This window comes from Schistocerca americana, chromosome 11 (assembly GCF_021461395.2).
Source record: "Schistocerca americana isolate TAMUIC-IGC-003095 chromosome 11, iqSchAmer2.1, whole genome shotgun sequence".
Taxonomy (NCBI): Eukaryota; Metazoa; Arthropoda; class Insecta; order Orthoptera; family Acrididae; genus Schistocerca; species Schistocerca americana.
In genome coordinates, this window is record NC_060129.1 from 134,787,388 (window position 1) to 134,811,583 (window position 24,196).

Genomic DNA, 24,196 nt, shown 5'->3' on the forward strand with positions numbered 1-24,196 from the left:
AGTTTTGTAGACAAGTTGCGTATATAAATTACATTCAAAACGGCCTGCTCTCTCGCAGGCAAATTGTTTGATGACCTGGCTACAGGGGATTTCGCATCGTGTAGCGTGTCCTTCACATACATTTTTATACAGTTCTGCTGCACTGTATTGAAATTTACGCATTTCGGTATCAAATTTCAACAATTTCTCAGATACCAGACAGACACTTTAAACGACGAGTTTAAATAAATACGAACACGTTTCAAAAGATATGACGTTACTTTCGTCACCAGATGTATGCGGTGAATGCCGTTGTGTTTGGTGATGGGAAGAACGCAGACGGAGTTCTGGGCTGTTTCCCCTCTGCTGAAGCGTGCCGTACCGTTGCAGTGGACCGTAATAGCAGAGAACAAAAGATGAAGGCCGTTGAAGGAGCGTTCCGAATTTTTGGCAGTCGCCGTTCTTCAGCGCACTATCGCCGTCACCGCTCGTCTCAAAATCAGACCTGATTGGTGAGTTTTGTAGAAGAGTTTGGCTACTGTAATTTTGTGCTGAGTTTTCAACTCAGAGAAACTTATAGTCTTCGTGAAAAGAACGAAAATCTGAGAAGAGAGTAAAAATTTTGAGGCTTTCTGGATCTCTCGTTGTGAAGCCAGTCTGCTACAAGGCAGCAACCACGAAATTATTATTTAGTAGGCCAAAACACGTCATTAAAAGATCTTCCGCTGTTTCGTTATGGGACAACCATCAGTTGACTGGGCTACATTCAGTTGCAGAGGTGAAAACTGACGTACACACAACGTTGTATTTTAAGAATCAGCCAAAGGAAAGAGGTCTAAAACTAAACTCTGGAATATTTGTAGTTATTTAGCTCCATTGCTTTGTAGATTTTTCCATTTTCTTCGATAGCGGTGTGCTCAACACCGATTATGTTTATTTTTCCACTTCAGCTCTAAGACATTTTTAGCACAATTAGACATCCGTTGCATCGTTTGAATTGTCGAAATTACGGATGAACCTCTTTTCACCTGATTGTTCTGTAGTCTCCTAGAGATTGTCGCCACCTGTTAGAACTGTTCTATAACTGGAGATGCGAGAAAAACAAAGTATTTTTCCTAATATCAGCCTTTACTGTGCAGCTGTAAGTAAACATATACAGGGCTGATAATATTTCGTAATTATTTTCTCATGTAGGGTGTGGGTCGTCCAGCACTGCATTCAGACTCAGTTCTGGAGACATATTGTGCTGGAACAGCTGGAGTCTGTCAGCCACAGACGTTTCAGTAAAAATACAAAAGGTAGAAATTACCCCGATACTAATAACATAACACAAAATATTTCAAATATGAAATGATGTAACAATCATGGTGGCAAGGTGGACAATGTGTTTTGCATTATAGCACAGCACTGTAGCTATCAACGCAGCGCGCGAAATCACAGTAAATTCTCCAGTTCCTGCATGGTGAGTCGTTTTAAGTATTTTACTCGTAGTATGTAAGCGCGTCGCAGCTGTGAGTGTGCAGACATGTGTGGTTGTGAGTAATTCATGAAAGGGTGTGTTGCTGTTGTGGATTAGTGAAGCATAGTTATACTTGGAAACTTTTTCTCATTTGTCAGTCGTTAACTTCAGTTCCTCTTTTTTGGTTTTTGACAGTTCTGTCATTTTAGTAATACTAAATAGGTTGCAGAAGAAACGAACCTTCCGTTCTCAGAGGTAGGCCAACATATTTAATTACCACTGCCCACTGTCAGATAGTGTAATTGTCGGGATATATCTGTGGAAGTACATCATTTCAGAGGTTTCAAATCGGTAGATCTGAGACAGGTGTTACCTTGTGAGTTTTGAAACAGTTTTACACAAAGTTGGATGCGTAAAATTTTGTGTTCATTTGCTCTGTAATTACCGTAAAACTGCTGGTACAGTGATTCTTTGCGAGGCTGAAGATAAACATTAACAACATTCAGGGCCAACATTTTAACCTGAGTCATTTGTTTTGCAATCAAATAGCACTTGTAAGTTTCATCGAAAACACCATGCTCTCTCGCAGGCGAGTTGTTTGACGTGGTGGCTAGACTGGATTGCGCATCGTGTAGCGTGTGCTTCACATACTTCCACTCAAAATTTAATTTTAAAACAGTTCTGCTGCCCTGCTCTGAGATTAACCTATTTACATATCAACATGAATTTTACCAGTTTCTGTGATACCAACCAGACATTTACATACACGAGTTTAAACAGGAACACGTTTCAGACTATTTGGCGTTCGGTTATTGAGTGATATGAGCAGTGAATTCCGGCGTGTTTGACGATGCGAGGAAAGGGGATGGAGTTCTGGGCTGTTTCCCCTCTGCTGTGGCGTGCTGTACCGTTCCAGTGAGCCGCAATAGCAGACAACACCAGGTGAAGGGCGTCAGGCGCGTCCCGAACTTTCGGCGAGATGCATAACATGGCTGTTTGTTAGCTCCATAAAGAGCGTTTAATATCACGGTGGAGGCGTGTAAGATTGTGTCTGATGTGGAAGTCGTAGTTGCACACAGAGCAACGAAACGTCAGCTTACATGTGCCACATGTGGGGAAGACGCGGCAAAAAGAAGCACTCGAGTTAACTGCGATACTTCCCCATGACGTTTCTCCTCTGTCTCCAGTAGAACTGCTGTTTCTAAGAAACTCATTTAAAATGAAAGTGGCAGCTATGGAAAGTTTTAAAAGAAAATATCGGCAACGAGAGGGTCTGTGTGGGTAGGTGCCATGCATCCATTTGCCGAGAAGTGGCCAGGATTACAATGGGCGGTTCAACTTGCTAATAACTTGGAGCAACACATTAAACTAAGGAGCATTCATAAGTATTTGAAATTATTACGTGCAATAAACATACGTAAAGTTGTACTTCAAACCAGAGAAACAGATGTTTCAAGTAGTATTAATAAGAGTCTCGCAGAAGAATTAAATCAGCTGAGAAATGTTGGGATACTATTTACGCAGGAAGTTGCGAAGTAGCAGAAAATATTGGAATATCACCTGAAGTGAATGTAATGATTGTTGACGGAGAGAAACGGCAAGGCAGAAGAAAACGCTTTGTTGATGAAGCAGCAGGGGACGATTTAAACCATAGCTCGAGGAACAGTTTTCAACTAAATGTTTGCCACGTTATTACACGACCGTAGGGAACTTGACTGTACCGTGTGCAGCCACGTGCAACACGGACACATTCCGTTTCCCGTGGAACTACGTAAGCGAACACGATTCTCCGGTCCAAGAGCTTGTGGGAAACGACGAATCTTGCTACAGTGTAGACGTGAACAACGAAGGTCTCGGAGAAGAAATTTCACTGTTGAAAAGATTCGTGAAGGCAATGTTGTGTCCGAGCATTTCTTCTGCGCCTTATCAGTATTCTTTGTGAGTGAAGTGTGAGTGACGGCCTCACGGACTGTTCTGCCGTTTGCCTGCTGGCGCCTCACAAGGAGAGAGGCGGCTGACAGTTGTGGCAGGAGCCACGGACTGGCGGGGAGCGGCGAGCTGCGTCAGCTGCGGCCGCAGCACGGCCACAGGGAATGAAGTGAGGTGACAGCAACTGAGTTGATAGGCGTGCACTCTCCACTACACTTATTTACTCGATGTACGAGTCAAAGTAAGTGTAATTGCACGACTTGCGTTACCGTCTCAGCTGTCCCGTTGTGACCGATGAGGGTCGAGACTCGTGTGCGTCGTTGCGAAATTGCTTTCGTGTGCTGAAACTCGGGCCTCGGTGTTCTGTCTCCAATACAACCAGAATTACTTTGCTCGTTGTAATCTTTTACCTCAAGTAGAGACAACAGTACCAGATAGAGAGGATTTCCATCAAATTTTGTATGCGTGTCATGTTGTGGTCTGATTGTGTTTAGTTAAATGTGGACTGACTGTATGGTTCCAGATGATAGTCGCATTATGTAGTGTGAATACTGCTACTACTATGTCATTGTTATTAAACACAACAGGTACGGTAGAGTAGAATGTTTGCTGAATATGGAGAAGTAAGTTGAGTCTGATATCAGGAGCGAAAATTCTGGTGGCAGAACTGATATAGCGTTAATCTCGGTATGTTGCAAATTAGAATAGTCTGATGTAGCACCTTGCAGACTGCTGTGAAATACTTTTCAGCGATCACATATTATACAGCAGTTGTGTTTGTTCACAATGAACTGTTGACTTTTGCCAAGTTTAGTCTGGAAGTGCACTCGAGACATTTTTCTTGACAGAAGGATTGTACATTGTTACCTGAATTATTTTGTTGTTATCTGGCGTTGTCTGGGTTTTGCTACAGCATTGCTTAGAGTATTTGTGTGCTGTATGCTACTCGAGGAGGGGTGAAATTCGTGAGTTACAATGGGTTTGAGTTTTTTTGGATATTTATTTAAAAAATTTATTTAAAAAAATTTATTTAAAAAATTATGAATATTCCTCTCCTACAAATTCTTTCAGTTCCTGTTTTTTTGCACAGAGTTCGCTGGACTCTCTGCCTCATGACAGCATCTCCACCAGCCGCCTCCTTTTGCACCGCCTGGCGATGTCCAGCGCTGTCTCCCCACCACCAGTTGTGGCCCCCCTGTCGGCCCCCGCGACGAGCAGCGCAGCCGCCACTCCTGCCGGGCCATTCACTGCCGCAAGATGCAGCGGCGTCCACCCATCGTCATCCCTGGCGTCCACCGCCGCCCCCGCCCCCACCAGCAGCCTCGCCGCCTCGACGTCTCCCCTGCTCGCTGCCCAGTGCAGGGCGGTCCACCCGCACGGCGCGCCACTCGCCCCCACGTCGGCCCCTGCGGCGATCAGCGCCGTCAGCTCCCCCAATGCCCCCCGCTTAGCCGCCTGGAGCAGCCTCCTGTCCCTCTCCTCTGCAGAGAGGCTCCTGCACAAAACACACAAACTGCCACTCTCTGCTGAAACAAACCTACCGTATTCCCCCTCCCACAGTACAAAACAGTGCGCAGTTGTGTGTATGTATTAAATTACAGTACATCTCTTCTATCCCCCTCATAAAAATATCTTCACCTATCGTCCATTACAAATAGCATTATACAACCTCTCAAAGAATTTCATTACCACATTTTGTCACACTCATTCCTGCAAGTCAGCTCCTTCGCTCTCGGGACGCAACACCTAACCAGTCGCTCACCTCCACTACAGAACAGGCTTCTTGCAGCTGGTACTGGTCTCTGTCCGCAGCTTCACTGTCAGAGGTCACACACAAGAAGAGTCCCATCTCCTGGTTTTCAAACACACTTTCCTGGTATGCAGGCAAAAAAATTTCACTGCAGTTACCGCCAGTTTTCTTCATTCAGCCTCACCAAACACAGAAACTCTGACACACAGACAACAATTTATTCAAAACATGTGAGATAACAAACACCAAATCGGCAACACCACCCCCATAAAAAACTGTGTGTGTGTGTGTGTGTGTGTGTGTTAGATTTTATGGCCTCATAGCATACGCACATGTATTTAACATGTGCTATCATGCTCAAAATCATCTGATGGATCTCAGTTGTCGTCCATCTTAATGTTTTTGCGGCGTAAGGACTGTTCCATAAAGTTTCTGGCGTGCAGCCGCATAAATTCAGTGGTTCGGTTCTCCGGTTTAAAAGGACGGACCAAGTGCGGCAGGATCGCCCACCTCGGCTCACTCTGGAGATGGCTGGTCGGTGTCCGGCCGAAATATTAGGAGAAGAGGCTGAATTTATGCGGCTGCACGCCAGAAACTTTATGGAACGATTTGAATTGTGTATCGCCTGATTTGTAATCAGTCCTCGTAACACTGTTCCTCTGCTCTGTTTTCGGTACAGTCTTTGCCTATACAAAATGTTCACTGCAAGGGGGCACAAGAGAAAATTGCTCTGTGTGGTTATCGGTTTACATGCAAACTGACACTTTGGTAATGCAAATACCAGAAAACGTGTTATTGGACGCTACACAGCCATTACGCTTGCATATTCAAATTTATTGTAATAAATGAAACCTCAGAAAGCAGCATCCTCCTTTAAATGACACGACGAAAGTTTTCTCACTGCGCTGCTATCCGGGAATGCAATCCAGCAAGTAAAGACGAAATATCTCAAGTATGGTTTCAGTCACAAGTAACAAAGAGTGTGCAAGTTCAAACTCGAAATGATCTGCCATAAAGTTGTGTGTTTCCTGGAGATTCGAACGCAGCACTTAATCGCGTGGTTAACTGAGCGCAATCAAACGTTAGAAATCATCATTTTTAATCAGCAACGAGATAACAAACTAAACCCAGGAGACGAAAATGTTTTGTGTTATAGGCATTCGAAACCAACACCTATCGACACGGACCTCTAGTCACGCGTAGACGTTATATAATGATTTACTTCATTAGCAGCGAAATGTGCGCATGTCTGTATTGCAAATACAATTATGAAAATTTTCCGCTGACTAGGAATCGAACCCTGGACAGACAGTAGTTGACTACATAGACACGTTGACTGTACTATCCTCTTTCACGAGTAGCTGTGAGTGGCATGTTTGAAACTGACATGATAGGACGAAAAGCTGCGTGTCTGACTAGGGAGTCGAATCCAGAACCCACCATTATTGTTGATAAAGGGCAGAAAGGCATTAAAAATCATAATATCTCACATGTATTTTGGTGTGCATGTGTTGCAACTTAAAGTGCCATGACGGGATCCGAACCCCACAGACATGCCTTTTGTGAACGTCTTTATAGCTTTGCAGGCAAGTGGAAACAATGAAGCAGTGGAAATTCATCATTGCAAACTGATCAAACGCGACAAAAAGGGAGATCTGAGTGCACAACCAATATTTTCTACATCTCAGGCTCTGATAGAGTCAAGTCCCCTGTGACCTTGCACAGCGATTCTTTCATTCATAAAAATAAATAAAAAATAAAAAACTGGCATAAGAAAGGTAACTGGTGACAGTTTCGACCAGGCGTGACTTCCTCCTCTGTCAGGGCCCAGCCTGTACCGACTCTCCTCCAGGTTACCAGATGTGGGAGAGCTGCTACTTCTGTTGGATGAAAATGACTGCCGGATGTAAGAAACGAACCCAGAACTTCAGCATAGGTAGCTAGAATCATTTCAACTTTTTTTAACTAACAACCTTTATCGCGAATTTAAATTCATATAACTTGCGGGTTTCGAACACACTACGTGCAGACTAGAAACTCGCGTCCTTAACGCCTTTTCTTTCATTTAATTTTTTAACCATTCCGGGGCCTGGCCACGACGCCTCCCCCCATACATGTCTCCGAGTCACTCCCTTGTTTTCGTGGATTATTTATTTTTTTATTTTTAATACTTCATCCAGAAGACTGTCTCCACAGAAACTATGTCAGCTGCGGGCGACGGCTTCGAAGTTAGTGTTCACTCTGGTTGGCTTTCCAATTTATTTCGCAATATCTTCTTCCCAATCCAATGCATAATTCTCGCAAGGTTTCTTTGCCATGTTGGTCCTCTCTTAACTCCGAGCAATGCACTCGCTGGAAGCTCCATGCTGCCATTTTGGATGCTTCGCATAACGATGAATGTAACACAGAAAAGAAGAAATGACGGCAGTCCCGTCTTCTGGTTAAAGCAAGTTGTGGCATACGGAATAAAGTAAAATAAAATGTACTAAGAAGTACCATGTCTTTTGTCGTGAGGACAAAATTTTCCTCCGAGATGGCTTCAACACGAAATAGGGCGCTTCTGATCCACTTATTTTGGTGCAGATTTCTGTTTCCTTAAATATAAATGAATAACTCAGTAAAAAAATAGTGTTAAAGACAAAAGAGGTTAAGCACGATTCATTATGTTGTTCTTGCGTTTACGTCTCTTTCTATTCAGTTTGCACACTGTTTCACGTAACTATACGTACAAACATATTTTTGCGGAGTTTCTCCTGCAGTTTTTCGCCTCTGCGATGCACACCCAGGGCGGCCTGGGTGGAGGAGACGCGCTGCCCCGTTGTTCGCTTGTGCCCAGTGTGCGTTTTGTTTTGTTTTGTTTCCTTCTGTTAGCAGGTGACACGTTGCTTGTCCTTTTAGCCACTTTACAGCATTTCTTTGTTCTAAATGACATGTCACCTGGATAGAATTCAAAAAATCGTCAGGCAAGATATTGCAAATAATGTTGGTGTTATCGTGGCCAACATTTGTCTGAGAAGTTCCCGGATATCCTCCACTCAGTGCTCACAAACCTGTCTTCTTCGCTTGCTATCAGGTCCCAATTATCACGTGTTGGCGAATCACCCAGGCGGACTGCCTGACGTTTCGCTTTGGTTGCTACTTTCCTGTTTACTGCCCTCTACCGAGCAGGTTTCACACTTGTTGGTAGTTGAGGGGTGCTGATGTTTATCCAAATGACCCATCTGCAGTGCAGCTACTTTTGTACAGCCACATTTCCGCATTCCTTTTCCGTTAATTGCACGTATATGTTCCTAATTTTTACCATATTCGACGGGCGAACTCTGGTTCGAGTGTAACTGAGTTCGAATCAAAATTGCTCAAAATGATAAAAGCCGTGCGTGTATGGCTGGATTCAAGACAGTGGGAGTAATTTCGTCTGCTAAGTGAGACACCAGGGTCGTGTGAGTCTTCTTCCGCATCTCGTGTGTGTCTTCTTCCGCATCTTGTGTGCGGAACACACGAATACAGCTTGTGATGTTCTCCCAACGTCTGAGAGATTGTGAGATTTAATCTCTCCCCCCCCCACCACAGGGCCATTTCCTGCTGAAGGAGTCAGCGTGTCAAACTTTACCTTGAAAATGTTACCACGAGCTGACAGAAATCTTGCTGCTGTTTCACGTGGTTTGGGTAAAACCTTTGCTACACTGACTTTAAAAACCACGTACATATTTGAAAAGTGTCCCTTTTGGATATCGTCAAGTCTTCTCGCACTATGTTCTTTGGCGCTAGCTGGCAGACTGGCAAGGATGTTCCTAGAGTTTGCAGCTGTAGTACGATTCATATGTAACTGTAGCTGGTACCCAAAATTTCCATGTGGGGCAACACATTAAGGTCTCCCGTGTTTTGCAGAGATATTCCACGTGTGATTTAATGTTGCTCGGCTTCGCACCTGATGCAAGTTCGGATTTGCTGATGACCTGCAGTGCCTTCTCCCAGTCGCTGTCGCCAACGGTCACTACATCCACATCACCTGTGTATACCCTACACACGATATTCTGGCGATGTGTGTGTGTCTGCATGCGTGCAGCCCTCGCAGCTGTTTCTGCAGAGCGGCTAGGAGGGCCTCAGCGGCAGTGGCGAAAGAGGCCCTCCACACAGGACCACCTCTCGTCGCACACAACTCTTGAGTGCGAGCTGCCTTGTTAGCTGACCACTGATCATGATTTGCAAACTGCTGTTCTTCAACATTATACCAATTACCTTGACAAAATATTGCAGAAAATCCAGTACGGTCATTGTTTCAAGAAGGCACTGGTGACTCTCCCTATCGAAAGCATTCCCGAAATCGAGCGACATTACGGCGCACTCGAGCGTGTGAACATGTGCCGCAGCTACGATGTCACTATAATCACGGACAGTTTGAATACTTGTTCTGCCTCTACCCACCGTAGTTCCATACGGGCCAGTCACCTCATCCATTATCATTTTCACTCTCCAGGCAAGAACGCGCACCATTAATTTTGTAACCACCATTCAGGGCAGTAACTGATCTCAAGAGTCCCTTTAGTCAGCCATAGTGCCAGTAGTGCTAGTGTTTTCAATACAGTCCTTAGACAGGTAGTCCTTTTTTATTGTTTTCTACAAGAAGTGTCTAGTAACCACAGTTCAGTCAACTATCAGCCGCCTTTAGTGAATTAGCAGTCTAGTTAAAAGTTGATTAACTCTCTACAGTAAATTGATTTCTTAGGACGGATAGGATGTGTGACTGCTGAGTACGGACGCAGGGGGAACTGGCCACTGTCCGCGAACAGCTTAGCGTGTTGATGGCCGCGGTCAGCCGTCTTCAGGCTGCTGCCTCTGAGTGTAGCGGGAGTGGGGAGTCTGGTGCGTCGCAAGGTACACCCCAGGTGTTACACATGCGTCACCCACTGACCCTGCTGTCGAGACATCTTCGCGGGTACCGGGCGCGGTTGGGCCACCCTCTCCCCAAGGGGAGTGGCAGGTTCAGCGGCGTTCGCGGCGCACGAGGCGGAGGGTCAATGTGGAGGCTGGCCGTGTGGCATCGCCCGCTCTGCCTGTGAGTGGACATGTGGCCGCTCCTTCAGCAAGGTCCGAGCAGGCACACGGGGGGAAGGGTTTATTAGTTATTGGCAGCTCCAACGTTAGGCTTAGGGAAATAGCGGAAAGGTCTGGGAAGAAGGCCAGTGTTCACTCTGTCTGCTTGCCGGGGGGTCTCACCGGAGATGTGGAGGAGGCCCTGCCGGCGGCGATAGAGAGCACTGGGTGCACCCGACTGCAAATTGTTGCTCATGTCGGCACCAATGACTCCTGCCGGCTGGGTTCAGAGGTCATCCTCAGTTCGTACAGGCGGAGTTGGTGAAGACGGAAAGCCTCGCTCGCGGGGTGGAATCTGAGCTAACTATTTGTAGTATCGTTCCCAGAACCGATCGCGGTCCTCTGGTTTGGAGCCGAGTAGAAGGCAACAAACCAGAGGCTCAGACAATTCTGCGGAGATCTGGAGTGCAAATTTCTCGACCTCCGCTATCGGGTGGAGTAATGTAGGGTCCCCCTGAATAGGTCAGGCGTGAGGAAGCGGCTACAAGGGTAGCGGAGTAAGTGTGGAGTGCACATGTGGGTTTTTTAGGTTAGAGAATTCCCTCCCTAGGCCCGACAAGACCCCTCTTGAGACGCGACAAGGTAGTAGTAGCCAAAACGCAATGGGCAATAACAATATTAATAAGCTATTAGTAAACTGCAGGAGTGTGTATAAAAAGGTCCCAGAAATGCTCTCATTAATAAACGGTCACAATGCCCACATAATACCAGGGACAGAAAGTTGGCTGAAACCAGATGTAAACAGTAATGAAATTCTAAACTCAGATTGGAATGTATACCGCAGAGACGGGCTGGACAGTGAAGCGGGAGGCGTGTTTATAGCGATAAGAAGTGCAATAGTATCGAAGGAAATTGACGGAGATCCGAAATGTGAAATAATTTGGGTGAAGGTCACGGTTAATGCAGGCTCAGACATGGTAATTGGATGTTTCTATAGGCCCCCTGGCTCAGCAGCTGTTGTGGCTGAGCACCTGAAGGATAATTTGGAAAAAAATTCGAGTAGATTTCCCCACAATGTTATAGTTCTGGGTGGAGATTTTTCTTTGCCGGATATAGACTGGGAGACTCAATTGTTCATAACGGGTGGCAGGGACAAAGAATCCCGTGAAAATTTTTTAACTGCTTTATCTGAAAAGTATCTTGAGCAGTTAAACAGAGAACCGACTCGTGGCGATAACATATTGGACCTTCTGGTGACAAACAGACCCGAACTATTTGAAACAGTTAACGCAGAACAGGGAATCAACTATCATAAACTGGTTACTGCATCGATGATTTCAGCCATAAATAGAAATATTAAAAAAGGTAGGAAGATTTTTCTGTTTACCAAAAGTGACAAAAAGCAGATTTCAGAGTACCTGACGGCTCAACACAAAAGTTTTGATTTAAGTACAGACAGTGTTGAGCATCAGTGGACAAAGTTCAAAACCATCGTACAATATGCGTTAGATGAGTATGTGCCAAGCAAGATCGTAACAGATGGGAAAGAGCCACCGCGGTACAACAACCGAGTTAGAAAACTGCTGCGGAAACAAAGGGAGCTTAACAGCAAACATAAACATAGCCAACGCCTTGCAGACAAACAAAAATTACGCGAAGCGAAATGTAATGTGAGGAGGGCCATGCAAGAGGCGTTCAATGAATTCGAAAGTAAAGTTCTATGTACTGACGTGGCAGAAAAACCTAAGAAATTTTGGTCTTGTGTCAAAGCGGTAGGTGGATCAAAACAAAATGTCCAGACACTCTGTGACCAAAATGGTACTGAAACAGAGGATGACAGACTAAAGGCCTAAATACTAAATGTCTTTTTCCAAACCTGTTTCACAAAGGAAGAATGCACTGTAGTGCCTTCTCTAGATTGTCACACAGATGACAAAATGGTAGATATCGAAATAAACGACAGAGGGATAGAGAAACAAAATCGCTCAAAAGAGGAAAGGCCGCTGGACCTGATGGGATACCAGTTCGATTTTACACAGAGTACGCGAAGGAACTTGCCCCACTTCTTGCAGCGGTGTACCGTAGGTCTCTAGAAGAGCGTAGCGTTCCAAAGGATTGGAAAAGGGCACAGGTCATCCCCGTTTTCAAGAAGGGACGTCGAACAGATGTGCAGAACTATAGACCAATATCTCTAACGTCGATCAGTTGTAGAATTTTGGAACACGTATTATGTTCGAGTATAATGACTTTTCTGGGGACTAGAAATCTATTCTGTAGGAATCAGCATGGGTTTCGAAAAAAAACGGCAGTGTGAAACCCAGCTCGCGCCATTCGTCCACGAGAGTCAGAGGGCCATAGACACGGGTTCCCGGGTAGATGCCGTGTTTCTTGACTTCCGCAAGGTGTTCGATACAGTTCCTCACAGTCGTTTAATGAACAAAGTAAGAGCATATGGACTATCAGACCAATTGTGTGACTGGATTGAAGAGTTCCTAGATAGCAGAACGCAGTATGTCGTTCTCAATGGAGAGAAGTCTTCCGAAGTAAGAGTGATTTCAGGTGTGCCCGCAGAGGAGTGTCGTAGGACCGTTGCTGTTCACAATATACATAAATGACCTTGTGGATGACATCCGAAGTTCACTGAGGATTTTTGAGGATGATGCTGTGGTATATCGAGAGGCTGGAACGATGGAAAATTGTACTGAAATGCAGGAGGATCTGCAGCGAATTTAAGCATGGTGTAGGGAATGGCAATCGAATCTCTATGTAGACAAGTGTAATTTGCTGCTAATACACAGAAAGAAAGATCCCATATTATTTAGCTACAATATAGCAACTCAGGCACTGGAACCAGTTAATTCCGTAAATTATCTGGGAGTACGCATTAGGAGTGATTTAAAATGGAATAATCATATAAAGTTGATAGTCGATAAAGCAGATGCCAGACAGATTCATTGGAAGAATCCTAAGGAAACACAATCCGAAAACAAAGGAAGTAGGTTACAGTACGCTTGTCGCCCACTGCTCGAATACTGGTCAGCAGTGTGGGATCCGTATCAGATAGGGTTGATAGAAGAGATAGAGAAGATCCAACGGAGAGGAGTGCGCTTCGTTACAGGATCATTTAGTAATCGTGAATGCGTTACGGAGATGATAGATAAACTCCAGTGGAAGACTCTGCAGGAGAGACGCTCAGTAGCTCGGTACGGGCTTTTGTTGAAGTTTCGAGAACATACGCTTCACCGAGGAGTCAAACAGTATATTGCTCCCTCCTACGTCTCGTGAAGAGACGGTGAGGATAAAATCAGAGAGATTAGAGCCCACACAGAAGTATACCGACAATCCGAGACTGGAATAGAAGGGAGAACCGATAGAGGTACTCACGGTACCCTCCGCCACATCATCTAACTTAAAACTAACTTACGCTAAGGTCGACACATACGCCCATACCACAGGGAGGACTCGAACCTCTGACGGGGGCAGCCGCGCAGACCGCGCGGCGAACGGTGGAAAGTATCAACACCAAGGCATCAGACGTGATGAAAAGGGAGATCCGAGTTCGAATCTCAGTCCAGCACCGATATTTTGCACATCTCATGCCGAAATAAAATAAGATTCAGCTGCCCAGTGATCTTGCACGATGAGTGGCACATTCATCAAAAAACACTCTCGCGTAAGAAAGGTTACTGGTGACTGACTTTCAACCTGGCATGGTTAGGCCTCTGTCATGGCCCACCCTATAAGGACTCTCGCGCAACAAGTAGCCAAGTGACGTCTCGTATGTCCGTTTGGAACCACAGCGCAACACTACATTTTTCGAATGCCGTCACCAGAGGTGAAGATGTGCTGTTTGTACTTCTTAAATTGATTGCCTTATGTGAGAACCTAGCCCCGACCATCATCACAAGAATCATTCCAAATCAACACCCCTCTGCACAGAGCATTGGTTCATGACTGTGTCGTAATGAAGGCCTTTGCACACTAATGGAAAATTCCGATTCCGTGGAGGTCGATTACAACCTGTTGACGGAAAATATTTTAATTGCATCGACATCTTCGGAAGAAATCTCTCACGATGCTATGTTATTGGCCGGAGAACTTTATAATAATACACTGGAATTTTTGGGCGCAAAAACATTCGTAACTGAAGAGGAATTAACTCACGCTCATGACCATTGCGAAGAATGTGAGGAGAACGACGAACAGTTCGAAGTGCCACAAAATGATTCGTCTCCAGACGAATATAAACCGTCACCGAAAAGATTTAAAAGTAACATGATTCCCTTTGCCTACAAAGTCAAAGTCGTGAATATTGCTAAAGCGCACCTCACGTGGTCCTTGGCGACATTGCAAAAAAAGCCAATTGATGTGAAAAGAATATCTTTCACAATGGGAGACAAATTTATCCATTCGCGTACCACCACTTTTAAAATCTGAGGCGATAGATTCGTGGACCTACGACCGTTTTGTGGAAGCAAGACAGCAATATCAGCAAGTTACGAGAAGAAATTTACATCAATGGACATTGGCTGCAGCTGCACAATTCGTCGATTTCAAATTCAAGGCGTCTGATCGATAGGTCACGGCAGTTAAACAGAAGCACAGAATTTCACAACGCAAGATCACGAAACTGGTTTCGAAAAAAGAAGCGGCGTCAATGGAGGCCACCCACGCGTCTGCGGAGGCCTTTCGTCGGCAGACGTGCCGGTTAATCCCTCAATACCACGACGAGGATTATGCGATAAATACTGACCAAACAGGTAAATACACGTTTTCTGCGTACAAAATGTTTTTACCGATGTAAAATATATCAATTCAAATTTAATTACAGAAAAAGATATTTACATACACATTCGAATATTGTTTAATATTAAAAATACTATTGTTTTAGGACACCAATATCAATCTCACTGAAAAAGTAAGTAAAACAGTTTTCGTGAAAAAGTCGGATTTGAATAAAGTGACGCATTCGTACACCGCACAATATTCAATAACATTATCCGGAAAACTGCTCCCACATGTCTTCATATGCTTACAAGAAGCGACCGGTCGTTTCGGACCTCGTATTCACTAATTAATAGATGGCTATGGCAATACTTATACGAACGTCATCGTAACATCATCGCAGTCCGGAAAAGGAACAACAGTTTTATACATGGATTTTGTCCGCAAATCTTTAAAATCTTTCGTCGGGGAGTAAATATTTACTTCTCATTGACGCTTGGGAAGGTGAAACGATTCCGGAGACATAAGATGCAATTTTTCAAGATGACGAAAATAGGCCAACTTGGTCTCTGAAAAGTCATACCTCAAAAATGCATTTCTTTGGTACAACCTTGTGATGTTTACTTTTACAGGCAAGTTAAAAATTTCGTAAAGCGCTTGAAAAATTGCAGCGCATTGTAACAGGAGAATCGTGAAATTAATTCCCGGGAAGATTGCATCAAAATTCATTCTCTAATTCTCCATCAATCATCGTCACCAATATTCCGAGACATGATTCAGTATGACTGGTTTGCCTCAAAATTATCAGAAACTAGGAACATTTTCGTAAATGTTATTGGGGCATGTTTTTGTACAGGTTTATTGCAAACGCCCGTTTTTATATGTTGCGCAAGATGTCGCAAAAATTATTGCTTTGTTTGTTTTTACGATAATTACCACTACGGTTCTAGTTTATAATTATTATATGTATAAAAATTGAATTTTTCCCAATCGACTTTGTTATTCTGATTAAAAAACCTATGTTTCTCCTCATGTACTTTACAGTGGAAAATGGAAAACCCACTGCCATGAGTTGTGTTGTTGGACAAAAAGAAAGAAATGACATAAATGAGGTGACAGATAATTGCAGTCTTACATTACAGTGTTCAAAGAATGAGTCTTTAGCAGTAGCACAAATCGGCACCTTCACTGTCTCCTTCAGCTGGCGGCAGTTCAGCACGCACATTTTCCTCTTCTGCAGCCTGAGGTTCCTCATCATAATTTCCCGGACAAAAATTAATCATTCAGTAAATCCTTGACGAGTGTTCCTTCCAGGGTAAATTACGTGGACAGAGGAGCAATCCCGAACAGCGACATCGCAAAATCCTTCACTGCCTTGTTATGTTTGTCAGTTCCAGCCTTCTAAACACATCTTTGGGGAGTTCAAGATCTTCCTTTATATCAGACACCAGATGTTTGCCGTCATATTCTTGTATCTGCTGTACTACTGATTTATTTTCCATGTGCGACTTGCAGGTGAGGTTGGGGTTGGGGTCGGGAACGTGAACCCAACCCATTCCCTCTACTACGAATCCAGTTCCTCACCTATACTCATTCTTTTGAATACATTTCGGAGCATGTTACCATAGTTCTTATTGTGATTCTGATATTTAAGTATTTTCTCGAATTCATTTTGCATATTTTCATGTTTCCGTCTTTCAGCTAAAATCACCTTTGCTGTACCTTTTTTGGAGTTTAAAAGCTTTTTGCTGAGATAACTTAGTTCAAGATTATACTCCCTAATGTGTTTTAGCTTAAAACCTATTTTTTGTATATTTATCGGCGGCTCTACACTTTCTGGCCTGACAAAGTCTTATAGTTTTGCTGTAGTGCACCCAGTGGTGTACATGATCCGCTTTTAACCCGCCCATGCTTGCCCGGTGGCCAGGCGGCAGGCCGCGGTGCGTTGTCAACAGAAGGGGCAGGCTGCTTCACTCCCGGCCAAGCCAAGCAGAACCCAACCCGGGCAGGCGGCGGGGGAACTTGCTTGCCTGCCCATATTACTGCTGAGCTACGCTACGCAGCCGTTTAGTCTGCGCGCGTCATTGTCGTATTACGAACGTTAATTAAAAGTTTTTATTTTACCTGAGCACCAAAATACAAATTAATTTCAGGTCAAAAAATATTGGGTTTTATTTGTACATTCTTCCTTTACGCGTATACACTCCTGGAAATGGAAAAAAGAACACATTGACACCGGTGTGTCAGACCCACCATACTTGCTCCGGACACTGCGAGAGGGCTGTACAAGCAATGATCACACGCACGGCACAGCGGACACACCAGGAACCGCGGTGTTGGCCGTCGAATGGCGCTAGCTGCGCAGCATTTGTGCACCGCCGCCGTCAGTGTCAGCCAGTTTGCCGTGGCATACGGAGCTCCATCGCAGTCTTTAACACTGGTAGCATGCCGCGACAGCGTGGACGTGAACCGTATGTGCAGTTGACGGACTTTGAGCGAGGGCGTATAGTGGGCATGCGGGAGGCCGGGTGGACGTACTGCCGAATTGCTCAACACGTGGGGCGTGAGGTCTCCACAGTACATCGATGTTGTCGCCAGTAGTCGGCGGAAGGTGCACGTGCCCGTCGACCTGGGACCGGACCGCAGCGACGCACGGATGCACGCCAAGACCGTAGGATCCTACGCAGTGCCGTAGGGGACCGCACCGCCACTTCGCAGCAAATTAGGGACACTGTTGCTCCTGGGGTATCGGCGAGGACCATTCGCAACCGTCTCCATGAAGCTGGGCTACGGTCCCGCACACCGTTAGGCCGTCTTCCGCTCACGCCTCCAGTGGTGTCGCGACAGGCGTGAATGGAGGGACGAATGGAGACGTGTCGTCTTCAGCGATGAGAGTCGCTTCTGCCTTGGTGCCAATGATGGTCGTATGCGTGTTTGGCGCCGTGCAGGTGAGCGCCACAATTAGGACTGCATACGACCGAGGCACACAGGGCCAACACCCGGCATCATGGTGTGGGGAGCGATCTCCTACACTGGCCGTACACCACTGGTGATCGTCGAGAGGACACTGAATAGTGCATGGTACATCCAAACCGTCATCGAACCCATCGTTCTACCATTCCTAGACCGGCAAGGGAACTTGCTGTTCCAACAGGACAATGCACGTCCGCATGTATCCCGTGCCACCCAACGTGCTCTAGAAGGTGTAAGTCAACTACCCTGGCCAGCAAGATCTCCGGATCTGTCCCCCATTGAGCATGTTTGGGACTGGATGAAGCGTCGTCTCACGCGGTCTGCACGTCCAGCACGAACGCTGGTCCAACTGAGGCGCCAGGTGGAAATGGCATGGCAAGCCGTTCCACAGGGCTACATCCAGCATCTCTACGATCGTCTCCATGGAAGAATAGCAGCCTGCATTGCTGCGAAAGGTGGATATACACTGTACTAGTGCCGACATTGTGCATGCTCTGTTGCCTGTGTCTATGTGCCTGTGGTTCTGTCAGTGTGATCATGTGATGTATCTGACCCCAGGAATGTGTCAATAAAGTTTCCCCTTCCTGGGACAATGAATTCACGGTGTTCTTATTTCAATTTCCAGGAGTGTATTTCGTGCTTGTTATCTATATAAAGAAAAATGAATTGCCAAATGTGTTGATAAGCGTAAAACTCGAGAACTGCTGGACCAATTCGGCAATTTTTTTTGTTGTGTTCGTAATTCTCAGGACAGGGTTTTTATGAAATAAAATTTTTGGAAAATCGACCGAAAAATTGGAAACTTTCAGAAAAACTGAAAGTGCGTTTTCATTGTGTCCGTGTGTTTGTACTGCATACAATCTTGATGAAATTTTGCACGCTATACCTCGAAACCAAGAGGAAGGTCACAGTCTACATAAAATTTCGTAGGGTGCATGGCAGAGGTTACTTTACCTAACGTAATTTGACAAGTTGTACGTTTTTGTTCCGATCTTGATGAAATTTGGCACACTTGATATTCAAAGCAGAATGAAGGGCGCTATCTGCTTAAAATTCTGAATGGTGCATGGCGGAAGGTACTTTACTCACACACTTCTACACCAACCTACGGTTTTATTCCGATCTTAAAGAAATTTTGTACGCTTGAGCATCAAGAGGAACATCACTGTCTACAAATATTTCGGACAGTGCATGGAATAGAGTATCTTACAAAAGTTTTTGACATCGTTTGCGGGTTACCATGAAATCCTTCTCCCTTCATACTGCTAAAAGGTCTCAGGTCCTTAGCACACATTTCGACGCACTTTTCGGCCACTAAAGCTTTGTCCTTTTTCAAGATATTTACGGAGTGAGGGAATTGCTTGTCAAATTTGCACACACATGTCGTAGCATACTCGAAATTCCCGAATAAGTACTTAAGAGCTTTCTACACAGTTTGCATTGAGACACACCTACCGATTTATTTGAAGCGGCCTCGTAAACACACGAAAGCTTTTCCCATGCGGCACTTGTGCTCTGTTTCGTTACCAGCATGTATTCGCCAGTTGTCAATTTTTTTTCAATCTCACTTAAGTTCGACCTATTCATTGCGCTGCCCCCACCGTTGCAATAAATGAACTGCGGGCTAACTACCTGGCTACTCTAGTCACGGTGGCTTGACAGCGCAACCTGTTGTCAGGCGCAGCAAGCTGGGCAGGTCCCGTGAAGCTTGGCAGGCCTGCAGGAATCCAGGTAGCCCGGGCTTACGGGAGCCCAAGTCGGCCGCATTACCCACTATGCCTCAGTACACGCGCACTCTTGTGTTTGCGTCGTTGCAGGCTGACCTGCATGAATGGTTGCAGAGGAGCTAGGGGCAAGCAGGCTGCAAGGGGAATTTGTACACCTCCAAGTGCACCCTGGATCGTTACACATTATGCCCCATGTTCGTTTAACATACAATGCCATCGCTTTACACTTTATGTCAGACCCATTCCTCCATTGCTTGGATCCAAAACTGCTGTCTTCACCGGCACTCGAAACAATTCCCCTTTCCACAAGAACTTTGCTAAGGTGGACATGATCGTCTTCTCCACCATTGATGGAATGGGGAGAACCTGTGCTATGTAGTAGGCCTTGGATAAAATATACGTGTTGATAAACAGTATTCTCTGGAACTGGTCTATGCTACGTTGACCGTTTTCAATCAAAGCTCCCTTGATTTATCTTGCCACCTCCCGCCAACTTATTGCTATCATTTTTAAAAGGGGAGTTGCCAATGCTATTCCAAGGGCTTTGCTTTCATTAACATGGTTCGCCCACTCAATGCGCAAGTTAGCAAGCCGCTTTATATCTTGAAATTTACTTTTGTTTCCATTTACCCTCGCACCTGATGCGGAACAGTATTTTGCGAGTACCATCTCTAGTTGTGTTACATCTGTTTGGTCTCTGATGATTACGCCTCCATCGTCAGCGTAAGCGCCTACCACGGCCTTTGTTCCTTGAATGGTAATGCCTGTCAGCCTGTGCTGTAGCTGTCTCAGGAAAGCTTACAGCGGTATAACGAACAGGAGCATGGATAAGGGGCTTCCTTGGGTAACACCCCTTTTTATTTCAATTTTTTTTGTCAGTTGACAGTTAACGGAGATTTGTGCAGTAACACCTATAGTCACGTTCTCGAGGATGTCGATGGTTTTTGGCAGAAAGTCCATTCGACGCATTGTCTCTATCAGGTATTTGTGATTAATTTGATCAAATGCCTTACGGACGTCTATGAAAAGCAGTCCACATTTTATGTTACTTGCCTGCGCTAGCGCAATGACATCGCGATACAAAGCCGCAGTTTGTAAAATCGTCCTTCTGAAAGCACAAGTCTGCTGTTGGCCTATGACGTCAGCGGTGCATGGTGTAAAGCGCTTGTTAATTACTCGAGCTATAATTCTATAATCCGAATTCAAAAGCGAAATAGGCCGTAGGTTGTTTATTTTTTTGCAGCCTCTGTTCTTCGGGATCAACACCATTTTGCATTGTTTCAACTCTGCAGGCACTGGCTTCCCCTATAAGACTTCATTGACAATTTCGGTGAACTTTCTCCTATTAGGGTCCAAAATCGTTTATAGAATTCAATGGGCAGTCTGTCAGGTCCTGGAGATATCTTAGCGGGGAAGCTGCACACGATTTCTAATACATCTTCCTTGGTGATGTCCGAAGAAATCATCTCGCGATATTCGTGGAAGATATGCACCAAAGAGCTCATCGTATTCTTCTTCGTTTGTTTCCCCTGACGCATACATACGTTCATAATACGCTGAGATCTCTATATTTCCTTCTGGGTGGTGAGTATGGTACCATCATCCATCTGAAGTTTATCCACGAAACTACTTCTATTCTTGGCGTGTCTGACAAGGTGGTACAATGCAGCAGTCTCATCTTCAGTGACTGACTTTACTTTGGATTTCATTTCAAGTCCCTCCAGTTTCTTACGTTTCAGACTTGATAATTTTGCTTTTATTTGCTTGATGTCTTTTAATCTTGTAGGAATTGCATCAGTCTGATCGTAGAGTTCCCTTAGCACGCTGTAGTAGAATTCTACAGTCTGTTTCCTTTCTCTGACCATATTAAAACTTTCCTTAGCTTCGGTTTCGCTCGTTGGGTCCACCATTCTATCACACTTGGAAAGTTGTTCAGTAAATGGAGACATTTGCCAAGCTCTGCTTAGGGCATCTTCTAAGTCGTCTTCTGATAATAACGAAATATTTAGATTCCACTGGCTTCTTACTCTTCTGGTAGGTTGTGGTGTTAAATTTACGCAGGTCAACAACGCACTGTGATCGGAAAAACTAAAACAGTTTCTGTTTTCAGTACTTTAATCTGCTAAATTTTCCGATACGTAAATTCTGTCAATTCTACTACATGAATTCGCAACAATATGAGTAAAGTTCACGATTGTTGGTTATTTTATTTCCCACGCATCTTGTAAATCAACAACGAGACGTCTCAAGTCAGTTGAGTAATTGAAGTTGGGGATTTGATCCTTTCGACTCAATACACAAAATTTCCCCCTATTAAGTTGGAGAGGGTTTTTCCTCAGCAAAGAAATTACGCTTTCATTAACCCTTTCAGACCTGGTGGTCACAATTGTGTACATAAAGTTTGTTCAGTAATATTTCGCTGACAACAAATTTCTGGCGCATCAAAACTGACTGTGCACATTTGTGTAGGTTTATTTTAGCCATGCTCCAGCATCTGCTGCTCTCTTGTAAGCAGTCAGAGAACTACATAGTAAAATATACTCTCTGGTGTTGTCTCTCTGTGGGAAGCCATTACTCATTGACTATTGCTGTAATAGTCACATTGCGGGTTTTGTCAATGAATTTTTTGTGTGGTTTCCTTCTTTCGGAAACATTGGACGTTCTTTCATTGGAATTTTCAGCAATTTCATTCAGTTCATATTTGTGTTATGTATCAGGTAAATTTAATGTACACATTTGTGTACAACAGGTCCTTAATGATGTAAAATAGGAAACATAACCTAAAATTTGTCTCAGATATATTTGCATGGTGATGGTAGTTATGTGTGGTATTTTTTTCAGTAATTTCAGTACCAGCAGCAAGGAGGAGAATAACTGACCAGTACACATTATTTATTTTATATTTCTGCCTTTTGACTTACAAATATGGATAAGGAATATCTTTCTGTGGAGAAAGATTGGGACTTGTTTATGGACATAATTGAAAATGGCGAAGTTTCTGACATTAGTTTGAGTGGAGATGAGGATGACAGTGTACCACTTATTGAAAGGCAAATTCCTCGAATAGTGAAACGTGTTGGAGCAGATAAAGTGGGCGTGAATGATGTGTGTAGAAACACCATATCCGAAGATGAAGATGACGGAGACGTGATGGATGCTGAAACGAACTTTTTATGCAATGAAAACAACCCATAATTGAATAACCTGTGTGACAACATGGTGACACCTAAAGAATCCATAAAATGGAAACGCAAGCCTCTAAGTACCATTGCAGAAACATACAAAGTTCCAAATTTTGAAGAATCTGTCTTGTGTTCTCCAATACAATACTTCAAAAGGTATATACCCGATGATTTGTTCACTAGCATGGCAGCACATACTAATATTTATGCATTACAACAAGGCAAATCCTCATTTAAGCAGACAACTCAAGAACTAGAGGCGCTATTTGGTTTGCTTATACTGACTGCCGCTTTGAAATTTCCCACATTACGAATGTATTGGGATACAAGCCTGAAGGTAAACGTGTTTTGGGAAAACATGTCACCAGACAGATTTTTAGAATAACGAACAAATTTACACTTGAACAATCTGGAGAAGCCACCTGAAAATAAGGATTAATTTTACAAAGTCAGGCCAGTTTACACAGACATTCGAAAACGCTACAGTGAACTTCCTATAGAAGAGAATGTTTGCGTGGACGAAGGAATTATTCCTTTCACTGGAAAGTTTTCTGCAAAGCAGTATGTCAAGGAGAAACAAAGTCCATGGGGAATCAGAGTCTCGATGTTGTGTGAAAAGAGTGGAATTGTGCATCATTTCCTTTTGTATCAAGGTGCTACAACTGAACTAAATACCACATGCTGTAAAAAAATTGGATTAGGTCCTGCTGTTGTTTTAGGATTTTCTGTTCCACTCTCAAAAGGTAAAGGTCATAAATTATACTTTGACAACTTCTTTTCATCTTATCTTCTGTTTCAAGTTCTGAAATCTCAAGGCATCGATGCAGCAGGTACTGTCCGTCAAAACAGATTTGGAAAGAACTTGCCTTTTTCACATGATAAAACAATAATTAAACAAACCAGAGGTTACTGTGAAGAAATCACTAGTGCTGATGACATTACCATGTGTAAGTGGTTAGACAATAGGCCAGTTGTATTATGTTCAATCTTTGTTGGTAAAGGCTCAGTGGATGAAGTCGAGCATTGGGACAAAAAGCACCATAAATATGTGAAAGTAGAAGGACCTGAAATAGTGAGAAGATATAATCATGCAATGGGTGGTGTGGATCTATTTAATCAATTGATAAGCTACTACAGAGTTTTCATCAGATCTTGAAAATGGCCTTTGCACATGATTTTTCGCGCTGTTGACTTTGCCATCATGCAAAGTTGGTTGGAATACAGACGAGATGCACACAACCTGTCTATCCCAAAGAAGAAGCAAATGGATGTTCTTTCCTTTCGTACCAGGGTAGCAGATGTATTGACACTGTGCCAAAAGAAAGTGACTGGAAAAAAGAGGGGGCGTCCGTATGATGGACTGGCTTCAGACATGAGTCATACCAAGAAAAAAGAGGAGAATTACGACCAGGTACAGAAGGTACAGAGATACAGTTTG

The 24,196-nt window shown here is 44.2% G+C and overlaps 1 protein-coding gene across 1 annotated transcript in view; it reads right to left on the minus strand.

Moving 5' to 3' along the window:
• Positions 1-4,477: 4,477 nt before the first annotated feature.
• Positions 4,478-24,196, minus strand: part of LOC124553380 (protein roadkill-like) — a 36,467-nt gene continuing 16,748 nt past the window's right edge. The window contains exons 2-3 of the mRNA XM_047127250.1: positions 4,714-4,862; positions 4,478-4,614 (exon numbers count right to left, since the gene is read on the minus strand). Of these exons, the coding sequence (XP_046983206.1) occupies positions 4,478-4,614; positions 4,714-4,862 (286 nt within the window). The remainder of the gene's footprint in view (positions 4,615-4,713; positions 4,863-24,196) is intronic.